The sequence below is a fragment of the Oratosquilla oratoria genome, unplaced genomic scaffold (assembly GCF_046742065.1).
Source record: "Oratosquilla oratoria isolate Oo_2021 unplaced genomic scaffold, ASM4674206v1 SCAFFOLD45, whole genome shotgun sequence".
NCBI lineage: Eukaryota > Metazoa > Arthropoda > Malacostraca > Stomatopoda > Squillidae > Oratosquilla > Oratosquilla oratoria.
Window position 1 is genome coordinate 812,080 of NW_027467710.1, and position 20,239 is coordinate 832,318.

A 20,239-nucleotide genomic window follows, 5' to 3' on the forward strand; every position below is an offset into this window, starting at 1 on the left:
CAATAGTAAAAACAAAAGTGGATAAATAGTACAAAACAAACAATAGTACAAAAACAAACATATAGTACAAAACAATAGTACAAAGAAAAAACAAGAAAAAACAAAAGTTGAAAAAGAAAAAACACTAGAAAAATTGTAGAAACAACAATACTAGAAAACAATAGTAGAAACAACAATAGTAGAAACAACAATAGTACAAAAACAATAGTACAATGAACAGTAGTAGAAAAACAAATAAATCAGGACAAAATAAAAAAATGGGTTCTAAACACAATCATAGATTAAAAAAAATTCTGGGCATTTTCCGTTCTAAGGCGTCATACACGATGGACTAATAACTTGCCTAGAATCTGTAAAGAGTCCTCAAGTCTGTAAACTGTACTCAAATGTGTAAAAAAGAAAAGAAAAAAAAAGTACCTAAATCTTAGAAAAAAAAATGTATCCAAGTCTATATAAAAAAACTGTACTCAAGTCTGTAAAAAACCTGTACTGAAATCTGAAAAAGCCCTAAAGTTTCTCTACAAAAAAAAAAAAAAAAAATCCTAGTCTGTAAAACCGTCCTCAAGTCTATATATATAAAAAAACTGTCCTGAATTCTGTAAAACTGTCCTCAAGACTATAAAACTTTTCCTGAAATCTTTCAAATTTCCTCACTTCAAGTCTGTCACACATGTCCTGAAGGCTGCCAAATTGTCCTGAAGTCTATTTCAAAAACAGTCCTCAAGTCTATCCAAAAAAAAATCCTGAATTCTGTAAAACTGTCCTCTAGTCCATTAAAAAAATTCTGAAATCTTTAACTTTTCTCTTGAAGTCTGTCAAAATGTCCTGAAGGCTGCCAAATTGTCCTGAAGTATATTTAAAAAATCCTGAAGTCTACACAAACGTTCCTGAAAAGTCAAATTCGTCCTGAGAGTCTGAAAATTGCCCTCTTTGGTAGTCGTTCCTGACATCTGGAACACAAACACCTGAAGGCTCCTGAAGGCTGAACCCCCCACCCCCACTCCTGAGGTCTGGAATCCCTCCCCCCTCCCCTGCACCTCAAGTCTGAAAAACCCGCTCGTCAAGTGTGAACCCTCCCCCCGCTCCTGAAGTCTGAAGAAGACCCGCTCCTTAAATATAAAACAACCCCACTCCTGAAGTATGTAACCCCCAATCTAAGTCTGCAACACCCCACACACACTCCTGAAGTCTGAAACCCCTCCCCCACTCCTGAAGTCTGAACCCACCCACGCCAGCTCCTGAAGACTGGTAACAACCCCCCCCCCGCGCTCCTGAAGTATGAACCCCCCCGCTCCTGAAGTCTGGTAACATACACACCCGGCTCCTGAAGTCTGGTAACACCCACCCAGCTCCTGAAGTCTGGTAACACACACCCAGCTCCTGAAGTCTGGGAAACCTCCCACTCCTGAAGTATAAATAAACCGCTCCTTAAATCAGAAACGCCCCACCGCTCCTGAAATATGAAACGCCCCTCTCCTGAGGTCTAACCCCCCCCACTCCTAAAGTCTGAAACCCCCATCCTGAAGTTTGGAAAAGCCCCGCTCCTTAAATATGAAACCCCCCACCGCTCCTGAGGTATGTAACCCCCCATTCATAAAGTATGAACCCTCCCCCCCTGCTCCTAAAGTCTGAAAACCCCCGCTCCTTGAGTATCAACCTCCCTCTCCTGAAGTCTGACACCCCTCACCCAATCCTGAAAACACCCACTCCTGAAGTCTTAAAAACACGATTCTCAAGTCTGAAACTCCCCCACTCCTGAAGTGAGCCCCCCGCCCCCCGATGTATGGAGAGAAAAAAAAAAGTTCCATAAATCTGAAACCCCCACCGCTCATGAAGTCTAAAACAACACCCTCCTGAAGTCTGAACACCCCCCACCCCCGGTCCTCAAGTCTTAACCTCTCAACTCCTTATGTCTCAATCTATGCCACTCCTGAAGTCAGAAAACCCTCCCTCCACTCCTGAACTCTGAAACCCCTACCCTGCTCCTCAAGTCTTTATATAAAAAAAATGCTCCTGAAGTATGAAAAAAACGCTCCTGAAGTATGAAAACTCCGCTCCTTGAGGGAGTACGCGACACCTTGGGGGGGGGGGGTGAATTTGGTCTAGATTTACCATTTTTCAAAACAGCGTTCAAAATGTTCGTGTACCATTTAGAAATGAATCCCGACTAATCATACCATTTTCCAGCCGCGCGCAATTGAAAGGTCTTGAATAAGGTTTAAAGGGACAGCAGGGTTAAAGGCGCAACCCACACTCCAAGGAGGCGTGCCACTTAGGACCTTCAGGCGCACCGAACATTGAAATTGCATTGAATTTACGCTCGCCCAATGCTTCAACGGCCAGTACATGGGTGCAGGAGAAGGGAGGAACGTGGAGGGAGGGACAAGTCTTGCCAACTTGGAGCGCAGCTAGGCGTCACTTTCCTCCTAGCTCCCAAAAAGAAACTATCCATGTCTCATGAGCTCTCCTTGCAATCTATTACCTTAGCTAGTACATATTACTCTTTAGTACAGTCATCCATCATGGGTAGTAAAAAGAACAATGACAAAAAAGCACCAGTTCAAGATGGCAAGCAGTCAAAGACGACTAGCCAAGACCTCACCACTCACCTCTCACTCCACCACCGCCCTCACCTGCACCTATCTCGACACTAGGTGCTGGCTGGCTGCTAGGTCTACACTATCCAGCACTTCATTCATCTCTAATACAGCAAGAAAATTACATATCACTTCTCAAATTGTACACAGAGGAGATAAGAATCAACGTCAATTCATCATTGTGGAGAAGAGCACTTTTTTGTACCACTGGAATCTCATCAGGAAAGAGAAGGCGCCCACTGACTGCTGCTTAAAATAAACCTCCTTCCAATCATTGACATACCCTCAAGACCCCCAGCAGTAAACAAGGTTTCGTATCAACACACCGACAAAGGTGCAAAAAAGCGTATTATATGGTGTCGTCTGTCCGTCGTCACTACTGTAATATACTTATACTTTAGTTTTTGAGTACTTAAAGTCCTTATAATTCCAATTCATATGGTTAAAAACCAAACAGTTAAAAACAATAGTTAAAAACCAAACAAGTTAAAAACAATAGTTAAAAACCAAACAAGTTAAAAACAATAGTTAAAACAATAGTTAAAAACAATAGTTAAAAACAAAATACTTAAAAACAAAATAGTTAAAAAGTAGTTAAAAACAATAGTTAAAAAGTAGTTAAAACAATAGTTAAATACAATAGTTAAAACAAAACAATAGTTAAAAACAATGCTTAAAACAAAAGTTAAAAAAAATGCTTAAAGCAAAAGTTAAAAACAATGCTTAAAACAAAAGTTAAAAGCAATGCTTAAAACAAGTTAAAAACAATGCTTAAAACAAAAGTTAAAAACAATGCTTAAAACAAAAGTTAAAAACAATGCTTAAAACAAAAGTTAAAACAATGCTTAAAACAAAAGTTAAAAAACAATGCTTAAAACAAGTTAAAAAACAAGTTAAATATATATATATATATATATATATAAAACAATATAAAAAAAAGTAAAAAAAGTATTAAAAAAAGTAAAAAAAAACAAGTAAAAAAACAAGTTAAAAAACAAGTTAAAAAACAAGTTAAAAAATTAAAACAAAACTTAAAAAACAAAAATTAAAAAACAAAACTTAAAACAACAAAACTTAAAACAAAACTTAAAAACACAAAACTTAAAACACAAAACTTAAAAAAACAAGTTAAAAACAATACTTAAAAGTAAAAACAATACTTAAAAGTAAAAACAATACTTAAAAGTAAAAACAATACTTAAAAGTAAAAACAATACTTAAAAGTAAACAATACTTAAAAGTAAAAACAATACTTAGAAGTAAAAACAATACTTAGAAGTAAAAACAATACTTAAACAAATCAATACTTAAAACAAATCAACTTAAAACAAAATACTTAAAACAAAACAATACTTAAACAAGTAAAAAAAGTTAAAAAAGTAAAAAAAAAGTTAAAAATAGTGAAAAAAGTTAAAATAAAAAATAAAGAAGTTAAAAAATAGTTAAAAAACGGTTAAAAATAGTTAAAAGCTACAAAATAGTTTAAAATAGTTAAAAGTATAGTTTTAAGAAATAGTTCAAATAGTTTAAAAATAGCTACAAAATAGTTTAAAATTAGTAAAAAAAATTGTTAAAAAGTTAAAAAATAGTTTAGGTTAAAAAATAGTTTAATTTTTTTCTTCATTTTTTGCAAACAATAGTTTTGCAAACAATAGTTGAAAAACATTAGTCGAAAAAAGTCGAAAAAAGTCAAAAAGTCAAAAAAAGTCGAAAAAAGTCGCAACAACAATAGTCGCAACAACAATAGTCGAAACAACAATAGTCGAAACAACAATAGTCGAAACAACAATAGTCGAAACAACAATAGTCGAAACAACAATAGTCGAAACAACAATAGTCGAAACAACAATAGTCGAAACAACAATAGTCGAAACAACAATAGTCGAAACAACAATAGTCGAAACAACAATAGTAAAAACAACAATAGTTGAAACAACAATAGTCGAAACAACAATAGTCGAAACAACAATAGTTGAAACAACAATAGTCGAAACAACAATAGTCGAAACAATAGTTGAAACAACAATAGTCGAAACAACAATAGTAGAAACAAAAGAAAAAACAATAGAAAAAACAGTAGCAAAAATAGTAGCAAAAACAATAGCAAAACCAATAGAAAAACAATAGAAAAAACAATAGTCGAAACAACAATAGTAGAAACAACAATAGTAGAAACAACAATAGTAGAAACAACAATAGTAGAAACAACAATAGTAGAAACAACAATAGTAGAAACAACAATAGTAGAAAAAACAATAGTAGAAAAAACAATAATTGAAAAAAATAGTAGAAAAAACAATAGTAGAAACAATAGTAGAAAAACAATAGAAAAAACAATAGGAAAAAACAATAGTAGAATAAACAATAGTACAAAAAACAATAGTAGAAACAACAATAATTGAAAAAACAATAGTAGAAACAACAATTGAAAAAACAATAGTAGAAAAAACAATAGTAGAAAAAACAATGGTAGAAAAAACAATAGTACAAAAAAATAGAAAAAAACGTTGAAAAAACGAAAATAGAAAAAACATTAATAGAAAAAACAAGAGTAGAAATAACAATAGAAAAAATAGAAGAAAAAAAGATAAGACAAAAGAAAAATAGAAAAAAAACATTAGAAAAAACAATAGAAAAACAATAAAAAAATAGTAGAAAAAATCAAGTCGAAAAACAATAGTAGAAACAACAATAGTAGAAACAACAATAGTAGAAAAATAGAAAAAATAGTAGAAAAAATAGAAAAACCATAGTAGAAAAAACAATAGTAGAAAAAAACAATAGAAAAACAATAGTACAAAAAACAAGTCGAATAAACAATAGAAAAAACAATAGTAGAAAAAAGTAGAAACAATAGTAGAAAAAACAATAAAAACAATAGAAAAAATATATAGAAAAAGCAATAGAAAAAATAGAAAAAAGAAAAAAAGGTATAAAAACAAGTAGAAACAACAATAGTAGAAACAACAACAAAAAACAATAGAAAAACCAAAAGTAGAAGAAACATTAGTAGAAAAAACAATAGAAAATATACAATTGAAAAAAACAATAGAAAAAATAATTGAAAAAACAATAGCAAAAACAATAGTAGAAAAAACAATAGTAGAAAAACAATAGTAAAGAACATAGTAGAAAAAAAATAGAAAAAAACAATAGAAAAAACAATAGTAAAAATATAGTGGAAAAAACAGTGGTAGAAAAAACAATAGTACAAAAAAATACAATAGAAGAAAAAACAAAAGTACAAAACAAATAGTACAAAACAATAGTACAAAAACAAACAAATAGTACAAAACAAAACAAAAGTACAAAAAAATAGAAGAAAAAGCAAAAGTAGAAAATATTGTAGGAAAAAAAATAGTAAAAAAATTGTAGAAACAACAATAGTAGAAACAACAATAGTAGAAACAACATTAGTAGAAACAATAGTAAAAACAACAATAGTAGAAAAACAATAGTAGAAAAAACAATAGAAAAAACAATAGATAAAAAACAACAGAAAAAAACATAGAAAAAACAATACGAGAAAAAACAATAGAACAAATAGAAAAAACAACAGAAAAACAATAGAAAAAATAGAAAAAAATAGAAAAAATAGAAAATAGAAAAAACAACAGTAGAAAAAACAATAGAACAAACAATAGTAGAAAATCAATAGAAAAAACAATAGAAAAAAACAATAGAAAAAACAATAGAAAAACTGAAAAAAACAATAAAAATAGTAGAAATAACAATAGTAGAAAAACAATAGTAGAAAAACCAAAAGAAAAAACAATAGCAGACAAAACAATACAAGACAAAAAAATAGAATAAAAAATAGAAAAAACAATAGTATAAACATTAAAAAACGGAAAAAACAGAAAAAACAACAGAAAAACATAAAACAGAAAAAACAATAGAAAAACAATAGAAAAAACAATAGTAGAAAAACAATAGAAAAACAATAGCAGAAAAAAACAAAAGTAGAAAAAACAAGAATTGAAAAAACAATAGAAAAAAATAGTAGAAAAGACCTTGGTTGAAAAAACAAAAGTAGAAAAAACATTGATAGATAAAACAATAGAAAACACAATAGTAGAAAAAAAGTGAAAATATATATATATACATATAAAAAATACAAAAAACAATAGAAAAAACAAGTCGAAAAAACAATAGTAAAAACAATAGTAAAAATAACAATAGTAGAAACAACAATAGTAGAAACAATAGTAGAAAAAACAATAGAAAAACGATAGAAGAAACAATAGTAGAAAAAAACAATAGAAAACAATAGTAAAAACAATAGTAGAAAAAAACAATAGTAGAAAAAACAATAGAAAAAACAATAGAAAAAACAATAGTACAAAAACAATAGTCGAAAAAACAATAGAAAAAACAATAGAAACATTGGTAGAAAAAAATAGTAAACAATAGTAGAAAAAACAATAAAACAAAAAACAAAAAAATAGAAAAAACAAGTCGAAAAAACAATAGTAGAAACAATAGTAGCAACAATAAAAAAAACAATAGAAAAAACAGTAGAAAAAACATTAGTAGAGAGAACAATAGAAAAAACAATAGTAGAAAAAATAGTAGAAAAAATAAAAAAACAATAGAAAAAACAATAGTAGAAAAAACAACAGTAGAAAAAATAGTAGAAAAACAAAAATTGAAAAAACAATAGTACAAAAAACAATAGTAGAAAAAACAATACTAGAAAAAACAATAGTAGAACCAACAATAGTAGAACCAACAATAGTAGAACCAACAATAGTAGAACCAACAATAGTAGAAACAATAGTAGAAACAATAGTAGAAACAATAGTAGAAACTACAATAGTAGAAACAACAATAGTAAAACAACAATAGTACAAAAAACAATAGTACAAAAAACAATAGAAAAAATAGAAAAAATAGAAAAACAATAGTAGAAAAACATAGAAAATAGAAAAATAAATAAAATAAACAATAGTAGAAAAAACAATAGAAACAAACTAGAAAAAAATAATAGAAAAAAATAGAAAAAACAATAGAAAAAACAATAGAAAAAACAATAGAAAAATAATAGAAAAAACAATAGAAAAAACAGTAGAAAAAACAATAGAAAAAAATAGAAAAAACAATAGTAGAAAAAAAACCTTAGTTGGAAAAACAAGTTGAAAAAATAATAGAAAAAACAATAGTAGACAAAAAAATAGTAGAAAAAACAATAATTGAAAAAACAATAGTAGAAAAACAATAGTAGAAACAACAATACTAGAAACAACAATAGTAGAAACAACAATAGTAGAAACAATAGTAGAAACAACAATAGTAGAAACAACAATAGTACAAAAAACAATAGTACAAAACACAATAGTACAAAACACAATAGTACAAAAAACAATAGTACAAAATAACAATAGTACAAAAAACAATAGTACAAAAACAATAGTACAAAAAAACAATAGTAGAAAAAACAATAGTAGGAAAATATATAATAGAAAATAGGAGAAAAACCAATAGTAGAAAAAATAGAAAAAAACAATAGAAAAAACAATGGAAAAAACAATAGAAAAAATAGAATAAAAAAAATAGAATAAACAATAGTAGAAAAAACATTAGTAGAAATAATAACAATAGAAAAAACAAGAAAAAACAATAGAAAAAATAATAGTAGAAAAATCATTAGTTGAAAAAACAATAGTAGAAAAAATAAATAGAAAAAACACACTTTTACACACACATGTACAGACAAACACACGTAAAACACATGCACAGGTACACACGTACACGGACACGTAAAAACACATGTCCAAACAGACATGTACACATACACATGTGCATACACATATACACACACACATGTCCAAAAACATATGTACACATACACACACATACACATATACATATACATATACGCGCCACATTGAAGTTAGGTAATCTGAGAGGGAGGGGAGGAAACAAGGATGACTAATTTGTGTGGGCCAGTGGTTCTCAACCTGGGGCCCCCAAAGGAACCACGGGGCCCCCCAGAGGAGCCACGGGAGCTCCCTGAGGTGCTGCAGGGCTTCCATAGGATCGGCGGGGCGCCCCCAGGAGGATCGGCGGGGCGCCCCCAGGAGGATCGGCGGGGCGCCCCCAGGAGGATCGGCGGGGCGCCCCCAGGAGGATCGGTGGGGCGCCCCCAGGAGGATCGGCGGGGCGCCCCCAGGAGGATCGACGGGGCGCCCCCAGAAGGAACGGCGGGGCGCCCCCAGGAGGATCGGCGGGGCGCCCCCAGGAGGAGGGGCGGGGCGCCCTCAGGAAGATCGGCGGGGCGCCCCCAGGAGGATCGGCGGGGCGCCTCCAGGAGGAACAATAGTAGAAAAAACAATAAAAACAATAGAAAAAACAAAAAATATATAGAAAAAACAATAGAAAAAATAGAAAAAAAAGAAAAAAGGTATAAAAACAAGTAGAAACAACAATAGTAGAAACAACAACAAAAAACAAATGAAAAACCAAAAGTAGAAGAAACATTAGTAGAAAAAACAATAGAAAATATACAATTGAAAAAAAAATAGAAAAAAAATGAAAAAACAATAGCAAAAACAATAGTAGAAAAACAATAGTAAAGAACATAGTAGAAAAAAATAGAAAAAAACAATAGAAAAAAAAACTAAAAATATAGTGGAAAAAACAGTGGTAGAAAAAACAAAAGTACAACAAAAAAACAATAGAAGAAAAAACAAAAGTAGAAAACAAATAGTACAAAACAATAGTACAAAAGCAAACAAATAGTACAAAACAAAACAAAAGTACAAAAAAAAACAGAAGAAAAAACAAAAGTAGAAAATATTGTAGAGAAAAAAATTGTAAAAAAAATTGTAGAAACAACAATAGTAGAAACAACAATAGTAGAAACAACATTAGTAGAAACAATAGTAAAAACAACAATAATAGAAAAACAATAGTAGAAAAAACAATAGAAAAAACAATAAATAAAAAACAACAGAAAAAAACATAGAAAAAACAATACGAGAAAAAACAATAGAACAAATAGAAAAAACAACAGAAAAACAATAGAAAAAATAGAAAAAATAGAATAAATAGAAAATAGAAAAAACAACAGTAGAAAAAACAATAGAACAAACAATAGTAGAAAATCAATAGAAAAAACAATAGAAAAAAACAATAGAAAAAACAATAGAAAAAACAATGAAAAAAACAATAAAAATAGTAGAAATAAAAATAGTAGAAAAACAATAGTAGAAAAACCAAAAGAAAAAACAATAGCAGACAAAACAATACAAGATAAAAAAATAGAATAAAAAAATAGAAAAAAACAATAGTATAAACATTAAAAAACGGAAAAAAAGAAAAAACAACAGAAAAAACATAAAACAGAAAAAACAATAGAAAAACAATAATAGAAAAAACAATATAAAAACAATAGCAGAAAAACAACAATAGTAGAAATAACAAGAATTGAAAAAACAATAGAAAAAAAATAGTATTAAAGACCTTGGTTGAAAAAAACAATAGTAGAAAAAACATTAATAGATAAAACAATAGAAAACACAATAGTAGAAAAAACAAGTGAAAAAATATATATATACATATAAAAAATACAAAAAACAATAGAAAAAACAAGTCGAAAAAACAATAGTAAAAATAACAATAGTAGAAACAACAATAGTAGAAACAATAGTAGAAAAAACAATAGAAAAACGATAGAAGAAACAATAGTAGAAAAAAACAATAGAAAACAATAGTAAAAACAATAGTAGAAAAAACAATAGAAAAAACAATAGAAAAAACAATAGTACAAAAAACAATAGTCGAAAAAACAATAGAAAAAACAATAGAAACATTGGTAGAAAAAATAGTAAACAATAGTAGAAAAAACAAAAACAATAGAAAAAACAATAAAACAAAAACAAAAAAATAGAAAAAACAAGTCGAAAAAACAATAGTAGAAACAATAGTAGCAACAATAAAAAAACAATAGAAAAAACAGTAGAAAAAACAATAGTAGAAAAACATTAGTAGAGAGAACAATAGAAAAAACAATAGTAGCAAAAATAGTAGAAAAAAAAACAATAAAAAACAATAGTAGAAAAAACAACAGTAGAAAAATAGTAGAAAAACAAAAATTGGAAAAACAATAGTACAAAAAACAATAGTAGAAAAAACAATACTGGGAAAAACAATAGTAGAACCAACAATAGTAGTACCAACAATAGTAGTACCAACAATAGTAGAACCAACAATAGTAGAACCAACAATAGTAGAACCAACAATAGTAGAACCAACAATAGTAGAAACAATAGTAGAAACTACAATAGTAGAAACAACAATAGTAAAACAACAAGAGTACAAAAAACAATAGTACAAAAAACAATAGTACAAAAAACAATAGTACAAAAAACAATAGAAAAAATAGAAAAATAGAAAAACAATAGTAGAAAAAAATAGAAAATAGAAAAATAAATAAAATAAACAATAGTAGAAAAAACAATAGAAACAAACTAGAAAAAATAATAGAAAAAATAGAAAAAACAATAGAAAAAACAATAGAAAAAACAATAGAAAAATAATAGAAAAAACAATAGAAAAATAATAGAAAAAACAATAGAAAAAACAGTAGAAAAACAATAGAAAAAATAGAAAAAACAATAGTAGAAAAAAAAACATTAGTTGGAAAAACAAGTTGAAAAAATAGTAGAAAAAACAATAGTAGACAAAAAAATAGTAGAAAAAACAATAATTGAAAAAACAATAGTAGAAAAACAATAGTAGAAACAACAATACTAGAAACAACAATAGTAGAAACAACAATAGTAGAAACAATAGTGGCAACAACAATAGTAGAAACAACGATAGTACAAAAAACAATAGTACAAAACACAATAGTACAAAAAACAATAGTACAAAAAACAATAGTACAAAATAACAATAGTACAAAAAACAATAGTACAAAAACAATAGTACAAAAAACAATAGTAGAAAAAACAATAGTAGGAAAATATATAATAGAAAATAGGAGAAAAACCAATAGTAGAAAAAATAGATGAGCGGCGGGGCGCCCCCAGCAGGAGGAGCGGCGGGGCGCCCCCAGCAGGAGGAGCGGCGGGGCGCCCCCAGCAGGAGGAGCGGCGGGGCGCCCCCAGCAGGAGGAGCGGCGGGGCGCCCCCAGCAGGAGGAGCGGCGGGGCGCCCCCAGCAGGAGGAGCGGCGGGGGGCCCCCAGCAGGAGGAGCGGCGGGGCGCCCCCAGCAGGGGGGGCGGCGGGGCGCCCCAAGCAGGAGGAGCGGCGGGGGCGCCCCCGCAGGATGAGCGGTGGGGCGCCCCAGCAGGAGGAGCGGCGGGGGGCCCCCCGCAGGAGGAGCGGCGGGGCGCCCCAGCAGGAGGAGCGGCGGGGCGCCGCCCCAGCAGGAGGAGGAGCGGCGGGGCGCCCCCCAGCAGGAGGAGCGGCGGGGCGCCCCCAGCAGGAGGAGCGGCGGGGCGCCCCCAGCAGGAGGAGCGGCGGGGCGCCCCCAGCAGGAGGAGCGGCGGGGCGCCCCCAGCAGGAGGAGCGGCGGGGCGCCCCAGCAGGATGAGCGGCGGGGCGCCCCCAGCAGGAGGAGAGGCTGGGCGCCCCAAGCAGGAGGAGCGGCGGGGCGCCCCCAGCAGGATGAGCGGTGGGGCGCCCCCAGCTGGAGGAGCAGCGGGGCGCCACCAGCAGGATGAGCGGCGGGGCGCCCCAGGAGGAGGAGCGGCGGGGCGCCCCCAGCAGGAGGAGCGGCGGGGCGCCCCCAGCAGGAGGAGCGGCGGGGCGCCCCCAGCAGGAGGAGCGGCGGGGCGCCCCCAGCAGGAGGAGCGGCGGGGCGCCCCCAGCAGGAGGAGCGGCGGGGCGCCCCTAGGAGGAGCGGCCGGGCGCCCCAGGAGGGCGGCGGGGCGCCCCCAGGAGGAGCGGCGGGGCGCCCCCAGCAGGAGCGGCGGGGCGCCCCCGGAGGAGCGGCGTGGGCCCCCAGAGGAGCCATCCCATGAATTCATGGGGACCCATGGCCTGTCGTTACAAATCATACATTTCGATAAAATGTAGTCTACGCTTCTTCGCCGTTTCGTCTCTTGGCATCGTATTGATAGTCGATATTGTATGGCCAGTCAGCCTTTCGAAAGTGTCCCCTAAACACCGTCACCACTGAGGTCATTTCAGAATCATTTTGAAAGAGAAATGCATCTGAAAGTTCCTGTGATCAGACTTTGCACCGTTTTTAACGAAATTATTATATCATGAGAAGTAATGCCGCATGAACGCCTCTCAATCTTCATCGGATATGATATCGTCCGAACACTCCAATTTGTCAAACATATCGTCACTGTATTCGAATTGTTTATCGTTCTCTAGAGTTGATTTGAAGGCGATCATCTTCCTTTGGAACTCGTATATAGACGTTTTCACCTGGTCTTGGTATCAGCGTACAACCCAGGCAACGTTTTACTGTGCTCGTCCCTTAGTCTAGCGGCCAACACCTTATCTTCTTGGAACGTCTTCTTCATTATACCCTTGGTAGCCATTAGCCATTTCCATAGGTGCTTCTGTCTACGCCTCTGTCTACGCTTCTTCGCCGTTTCGTCTTTTGGTATCGGCCTCGTCGTTATGGCTTCGCCATGGGCGCTTGGACTGCTTCGCGAGAGGGCGCTTTACGCCCTGCCCTTCGCTCGCGGCCAATCAATTGTCTCCGTTGCCGTGACGTCAGCGTTCTCGGCCAATCAGTCATCTCCGTTGCCGTGACGTCACCACTCTCGGCCAATCAGTTGTCTCCGTTGCCGTGATGTCACCTTGTATCGGTAGTCGGTATTGTACAGCCAATCACCCTTACGAAAGTGTCCCCCAAACACCGTCACCATTGAGGTCATTTCAGAATAATTTTGAAAACGTTATATATATATATATATATATATATATATATATATATATATATATATATATATATATATATGTATATATACACATATATAATTAAACTAACTAACCAGTCCCTCCGTCCTAATGGGTACTTTTTTTTTTTTTCTTTTTTACTCTAATTGCAGCCAAGCTACTATATGAATCCATTTGGAACGATTGTGTATTTCGTATAGGAGGAGCCAAGAAAAGAGGGAGGGAGGGGTGGTGAATGGGAGTGGAGTATGTAGGGATGAAATGGGTGGGAGTGGATCTATGCCTTTGACTTTTGGCTACCTCCCTTGTAAGGGGGAAAAAGCCGTTGGTATACAGTATGTACAGTATATGTATATATACAAATGATAGCGTGAAACATATATGCTCAAAATTATTTAATTTGACTTGAGTTTATTCATTTCAGCACGATATAATTTCACAAACATTTCAAACCAATACTAATACGATACATATGGGATAACCAACAAACATATAGAATCTAGACTGTGTTACAGTTAAGAATATAATAATATACTAGGAGTAAACCAAAACAGCCAAATAAGGGGGCTTATTTTCATTGATGTCAAAAAGATATATATACATATATATATATATATATATACATATATATATATATACATATATATACATCTATATATATTTATATATATATATATATATAACTTCACCTTAGATTTCCGGAGGAAATTAGTTGAAGAACAGTCCCAGCACAAGAAGTTACAGTTGCAGTCCTTACGTGAAGAATTAGCAAAGGCTACCACTCTTTATGATTCCTCGTCCGTGAGTCTCGACCTGAAGCAGCAAACGATGGCCGCGCTTGACAACCTTGTGACCTCCCATTTTCAAGTGGGGCGGACTCGTATCCTGAAGAAGTTGACTCGGCTTTATGGTGGTTCCTTGGCCATCCCTAAGCCGTCAGATAGCTTTGTGAATCTCTCGAGTGTTGTTCTTTCGGATGCGCAAGTGGAGTTTTTAAATTTAGGAATTAATTGTCACATTTCTCCGAAATTTAACAGTGTCAACAAAAAGACCCAACTTGCATTATTGTATGATAATCTCTGTAAATTATAACGTGAAGGTAAAATCACTATCAACCCTGACCTTCAAGAGGACTTGCAAGCAGAGAGCACTAAGAAGAGACACCGTCCTTCTCAGGGTATTTTGTCCCCTCGCCTTCGCGAGGCCGCACAGCAGCTCCGTGACAACGAGCACATTATTATTCGCAAAGCGGATAAGTCTAATACCTTTGTGATTCTTGATCGTGACTGTTACCTGGATAAGTGTAATAATCTTTTAGGAGACCCTTCTAAATTCCAACCTTTGTCTCGTAACCCCACTGTTAATCTTAAGTCTAAGGTTAATTCACTTATTCACGCTGCTAATGCGGTCATTGGTGACCTTAAATTTGATTCCATTACTGGTGATTTTGCCCCCGGCTATTTTTACGGGAATGTTAAAACGCACAAGGAAGGTAAACCCTTAAGAACTATCATCTCTCAAATACCTACCCCTATTTATTCCCTAGCTAAACGCTTAAATCAGATTATCACCCCCTACATCCCCACCACTCATTCCCTTAAATCTACTGATGAATTTGTTGACATTTTAAGATGTAACAAGCCCTCGGGCATTTTAGCCTCTCTGGACGCTGAGAGTCTTTTTTCCCATGTCCCCTTGATTAGAACTGTTGACATCATCTTAAATTACACCTACCGCCATCCAGTGCTCCCTCCCCCCAAACTTTCTGAGCCTATCTTGAAAGACATGCTCATGGCTTGTACATCAGAAGCCTCTTTTAAATGCCCTTTAGGTAATTTGTATGTTCAGACTGACGGGGTTGCCATGGGGTCCCCCCTGGGGGTTTTATTTGCTCAAGCCTTCATGGCCCATGTTGAAGAAGAAGTTATTAGCAACCTCCCTATTAAACCCTCTTTGTACCGCAGGTATATAGACGACATTTTTGTGTGTGTCAATGACATGCGTTTACCTGAAGAAGTTAGATCGAACCTCCAGGAAGTTTCGGGTTTAAAATTTTCTGTTGAGTTAAACGATAACAACAAACTCCCGTTTCTTGATGTTATGGTGGACGCGTCTTCTGACAACTTCATCACTTCTGTTTACCGCAAGCCCACCAATGCTGGGAAATGCATGAACGGTGAGAGTGAATGTACGGCTGAGTACAAAAGAGGTGTTATTAAGGCCTACGTGCGACGGGCGATTAAGGTTTGCTCGTCCTGGCATTCACTACACGCAGAAATACAACACCTACGCCAGCTGTTAGTGAATAACGGTTATTCCAACACAGACTTTGACAACATTACCAATAAGATGTTAGACAGTAGTTTGTATAACCGTACCCCTCCCCACAATAATATCATCAAAGTCTTTTATAAGAATATCTTCAACAGCGCTTACCGTGAGGATGAGAAATGCATTAAATAAATTTTTTTTCTAAATTTTAAACCGGTGTTTTAAAATTTTGTCTTGCGCTTGGTTATATTTTATAAAAAAAAAAAAAAAAAAAAAAAACGCACTAGTTCCCTAGTCCTCAAAAATGATTTGTCTGGCACTTCTGGGATGCTGTCGAAAACTAACGTAGTCTATATGTTCAAATGCATTACTGGAGACTGTGAGCTCTTTCCTCGTAGCTATGTTGGTCATACGACATGCAGCCTTAGCAGACGGTTAACTCTCCATAAGAAAGAGGAATTTTATCTAAACCAAAGACCTTACCTTTTCCAGGTGTTTTTGCTAATATTCCACAATTTTTTTTTTAAATAACAGGTTCATCTAGCACTGCAAGGGTAGATCCTGATTCGTTTCAATTCAGGTTAGCGTCATTCCAATTTTTCACCACAGTTGAGAGGAAAAAGCAGAAATTGTGAATGAAGAACCACCCTCATGGACATACTAATTCTGAAAAAAAAAAAAGTATAGGATTTTCCAGCATATACCAGTACTCTTATGTTTAAGGACAATGTCATGCACAGGGTGTTGCATATGGCTGGGACAATATATGTAGGGGGGGGGGCAGCAATTCTAGTCTGAACATGGCCATGCCCACAAGGCTGACAAAATAATTATACAAAAAGGTCAAAGGAGCCCTGAATGTATTACCATAATATACAAATTTTGCATTAGAATCAACAGAATATGAAACCTTTTTCCCTTATCCTTTCTACAATAGGGACATTAAATACAATTTATGAAATCTATTTAATTATTTCGCAAGCCACTAGCTAAAACAGCCTATAAGGGATGGCAGAAATGGGAAGTGGTGATGGGGGAGGGGGGTGCATCACTGAGAACTTTGCCCTGGTTTAACGTCACAAACTCCCTTCTATCAGAAGGCAAGGACAACGAATAATAATGATATGATGATGATCTGGTTTAATGTCACAAACTCCCCCTTAATGGGAGGCTAAGTTGGCGCCCCTCGCAGAGGGCTTTGTAGTGTGGACTTTAATGAATCGTGCCCTTGGTTCAACTTCGCTGAGAACAACACGCATAATCATACACATATCCCATACCAAGCCCTCTACACTCCCTCCTCTCCTGATATCATCTTTTGCTCCCCCTGCCTAACCCCAACAACATCATGGAGAGTGGTCGGAGCCCTTGGCTCTGACCACCTTCCAATCATCATCACCACCAAAACAAGATGCACCCCAGCTGGCCACAGACACACTTACACCAATTACAAGAGAGCTAACTGGGAAGCTTTTACTGAAGAGACAGAACAACATTTTGAAACACTTAACAGTACACCAATCACAAACATAAACAATGCTGTGCACGCTTTTAATACAATCATACAAAACGCAGACAAGAGATACATCCCTAGAGGCAACAGAAAATCACACAACCCCAACTTCACACCAGAAATCCAAGGCCTCATCAGACAACGTGACACACTTAAACACGATACCCCCACACCTATCCCTCAAAACATAGCAGACCAAATACAAACACTAAACACTGTGATTGCCAATAAAATACATGAACAAAAAACACAAAATTGGCAAAACTTTATCAATACACTTGATCACAAAACAAACACCAGCAAATTGTACAAAACACTCAACAGCATCACACTATCCAACACTAACACTACACGCTCTCACGCAGCAATAATCACAACAACAGATAATCTACCCTCAAACAGACAACAAGCAAACGCACTCATACATCATTTTGCACAGACGAGCCATCTTACATCTCACCCTGACGACCGACGCACCATTCGACGTAAGAAAGACTTCCCCACAGACTCAGACTATACACCCTTCATAGACAGACAAAACTCATAATGCATAATCTCAAGCACTCATCTGCCTGTGGCCCTGATAACATAAGCAACATCCACCTAAAACACATTGGACCACAAGGTATACACGCACTCACAAACATTGCAAACTACAGCTATTCACACAACACTATACCCGACATCTGGAAGCATGGTAAAATAATCACCATTCCAAAACCGAACAAAGACCCAACAATCCCAACATCGCACCGCCCAATCACACTTCTCTGCACCCCCTCTAAAGTCATTGAACACCTAATACTTAAACTTGTCACACCATATATTCCCCTTGCTGACTCACAACACGGTTTTAGGCCACTACACTCCACAAACACTCTTCTGACAAAACTCACACAAAGAATTTTAGATGGCATCAATTCAGATAGGCCCCACCACAGAACACTTCTTATAACATTGGACATTAGTAAAGCTTTTGATGCTATCCCCCGCCACAACCTAACAAATAAAATATATAACACAGACATGCACAATAACACCAAAAGATGGCTGGCCAATTATCTGGCAGGCAGGAATGCTCATGTGTCATATAATGGCCAATCATCGCACATCAGAAACATTAAGAACGGAGTACCACAGGGCCCAGTTCTATCCCCCACATTATTTAATCTATACATGCATGACTTACCCACACCAGACACCTCAGAAATACAAATCTCTTCCTACGCAGATGACATAACAATCACATGCACACATCGTAACACAGACAAAGCTGCAGAAATAATCCAGCCTTACCTTGACACACTCAACACATGGTTCATCACAAACAGACTCAAAATAGCTCCAACCAAATCTACAGCAACACTTCTCACCAACTGGACAAAAACATACAAAACAAAGCTCTACATCAACAACACTCTAATACCACACACAAACACAACGGAAAATTCTTGGTGTAACATACGATACATCCATGTCTTTCAAACAACACATCACAAACACAAAAAACAAATGCACACCTAGACTTAACGCACTTAAGTCAATCACTGGAACAACATTTGGTCAAAACAAAAAAACTAATACGACAATATACAAACAATGCATACGCTCAGTGATGAATTATGCGAGTCCTGCATGGGCTCCTGATCTCAGTGAGACACACCACAACACCCTTCAAATCATACAAAACAAAGCCCTAAAACAATTACAGGCTGCACAAATACAACACCTACAGACCATTTACACCATGAAACAAAAGTCCTCAAAGTCAAGGACCACCTCGACATGAGAGGCACACAAACACTTGCTGCAGCCACCACAAACACATCACACCTGCTACACTACATAGCAGAACACCCACACACACCAAGAAACATTAAAACTACACCCAAAGACCTTTATTACGCACAGATACTCTCTTCTCTTCCTCCACAACCACCAAATACCAGCCTCCGGAAACATATTCATAATCATATCACTCACCGCTCCATTAACACACTGAAAGACAACACACTGCTGCATGCCAGACCCCCTGATATCCACCCTTCTGAATCCTCTCTCCCACGAAAGGACAGAGTCCACTTGGCCAGACTGCGATGCGGTCACCACCCAGCACTTCTAAGCTACCAGAAGAGGCTGGACGACCGTGTTGTGAACAGCTGCCCAGGATGTAACACTTCACCCCATACCATACAACACATAATGGAAGACTGCATTATACACAATCATGCACGCAAACAACACAACATACACTCTATAAAGGATTTGTGGGAAAACCCAGTTTCGGCTGTGGCCTTCCTTGGGGAGACGGGACTGCTCGGACAGACAGTCTAGGGAACGACAACAACAACAACTTCGCTGGTGGCAGGATTCGAACCGCCATCCCCTTGACTTTTGCCGCAAGTAATGACGCCCTAACCCGCTTAGCCAGCAAGCTTCCATTAATAATAATGATGATGATGATGATAATAATAATGGTGATAATATTAAAGATATAAAAAATAATAATATTAATAGCAATAATAATAGTAATTAAATAAACAAAAAATTAAACTAGTAATTTTGTACAAATATGAACTTTATGACGAACAAGCCAACAAATATTGATAATAATAATGATAATAATATTAAAAGTACTAAAAATAATACATATACCAAGGCTTTTTCCCCCTTACAAGGGAGGTAGCCAAAAAAAAAAAGGCATAAAATAATTCCCACCCATTCCATCCCTGAATACACTCCACTCCCCTCCACCCTCCCTCTTATCTTAGCACCTCCTGGATGATGGGTCATCCCTGCACCTTGTACACTACCCTGGGTCAGAAGCAGTGTCGCAAGACACAGCACATCCACAGCAAGGCCGCTTCATTAAATCGGCGATCCCCCCTCTCCGTCCCCCCATGCATAAAAGGGGAAGACGGGGAGAAATCCCCTTGGGCTGCGTCAAACCCTGCTCACACCCCCCAGCCACTCACCCACTCCACCCCATGCAT

The 20,239-nt window shown here is 36.0% G+C and overlaps 2 protein-coding genes across 3 annotated transcripts in view; one reads left to right on the forward strand and one right to left on the reverse strand.

Moving 5' to 3' along the window:
• LOC143023137 (uncharacterized) overlaps window positions 1–16,277 on the forward strand; it is a 33,984-nt gene extending 17,707 nt beyond the window's left edge. Inside the window, exons 2-3 of the mRNA XM_076181650.1 lie at window positions 14,562–15,426; window positions 16,268–16,277. Coding sequence (XP_076037765.1) covers window positions 14,562–15,426; window positions 16,268–16,277 — 875 coding nt within the window. The remainder of the gene's footprint in view (window positions 1–14,561; window positions 15,427–16,267) is intronic.
• LOC143023305 (C-type lectin mannose-binding isoform-like) overlaps window positions 16,268–20,239 on the reverse strand; it is a 45,522-nt gene continuing 41,550 nt past the window's right edge. For both annotated transcript variants that reach the window (XM_076181833.1, XM_076181832.1), the window contains one exon: window positions 16,268–16,399. In XM_076181833.1, the coding sequence (XP_076037948.1) occupies window positions 16,383–16,399 (17 nt within the window). In that variant the 3' untranslated portion in view covers window positions 16,268–16,382. The remainder of the gene's footprint in view (window positions 16,400–20,239) is intronic.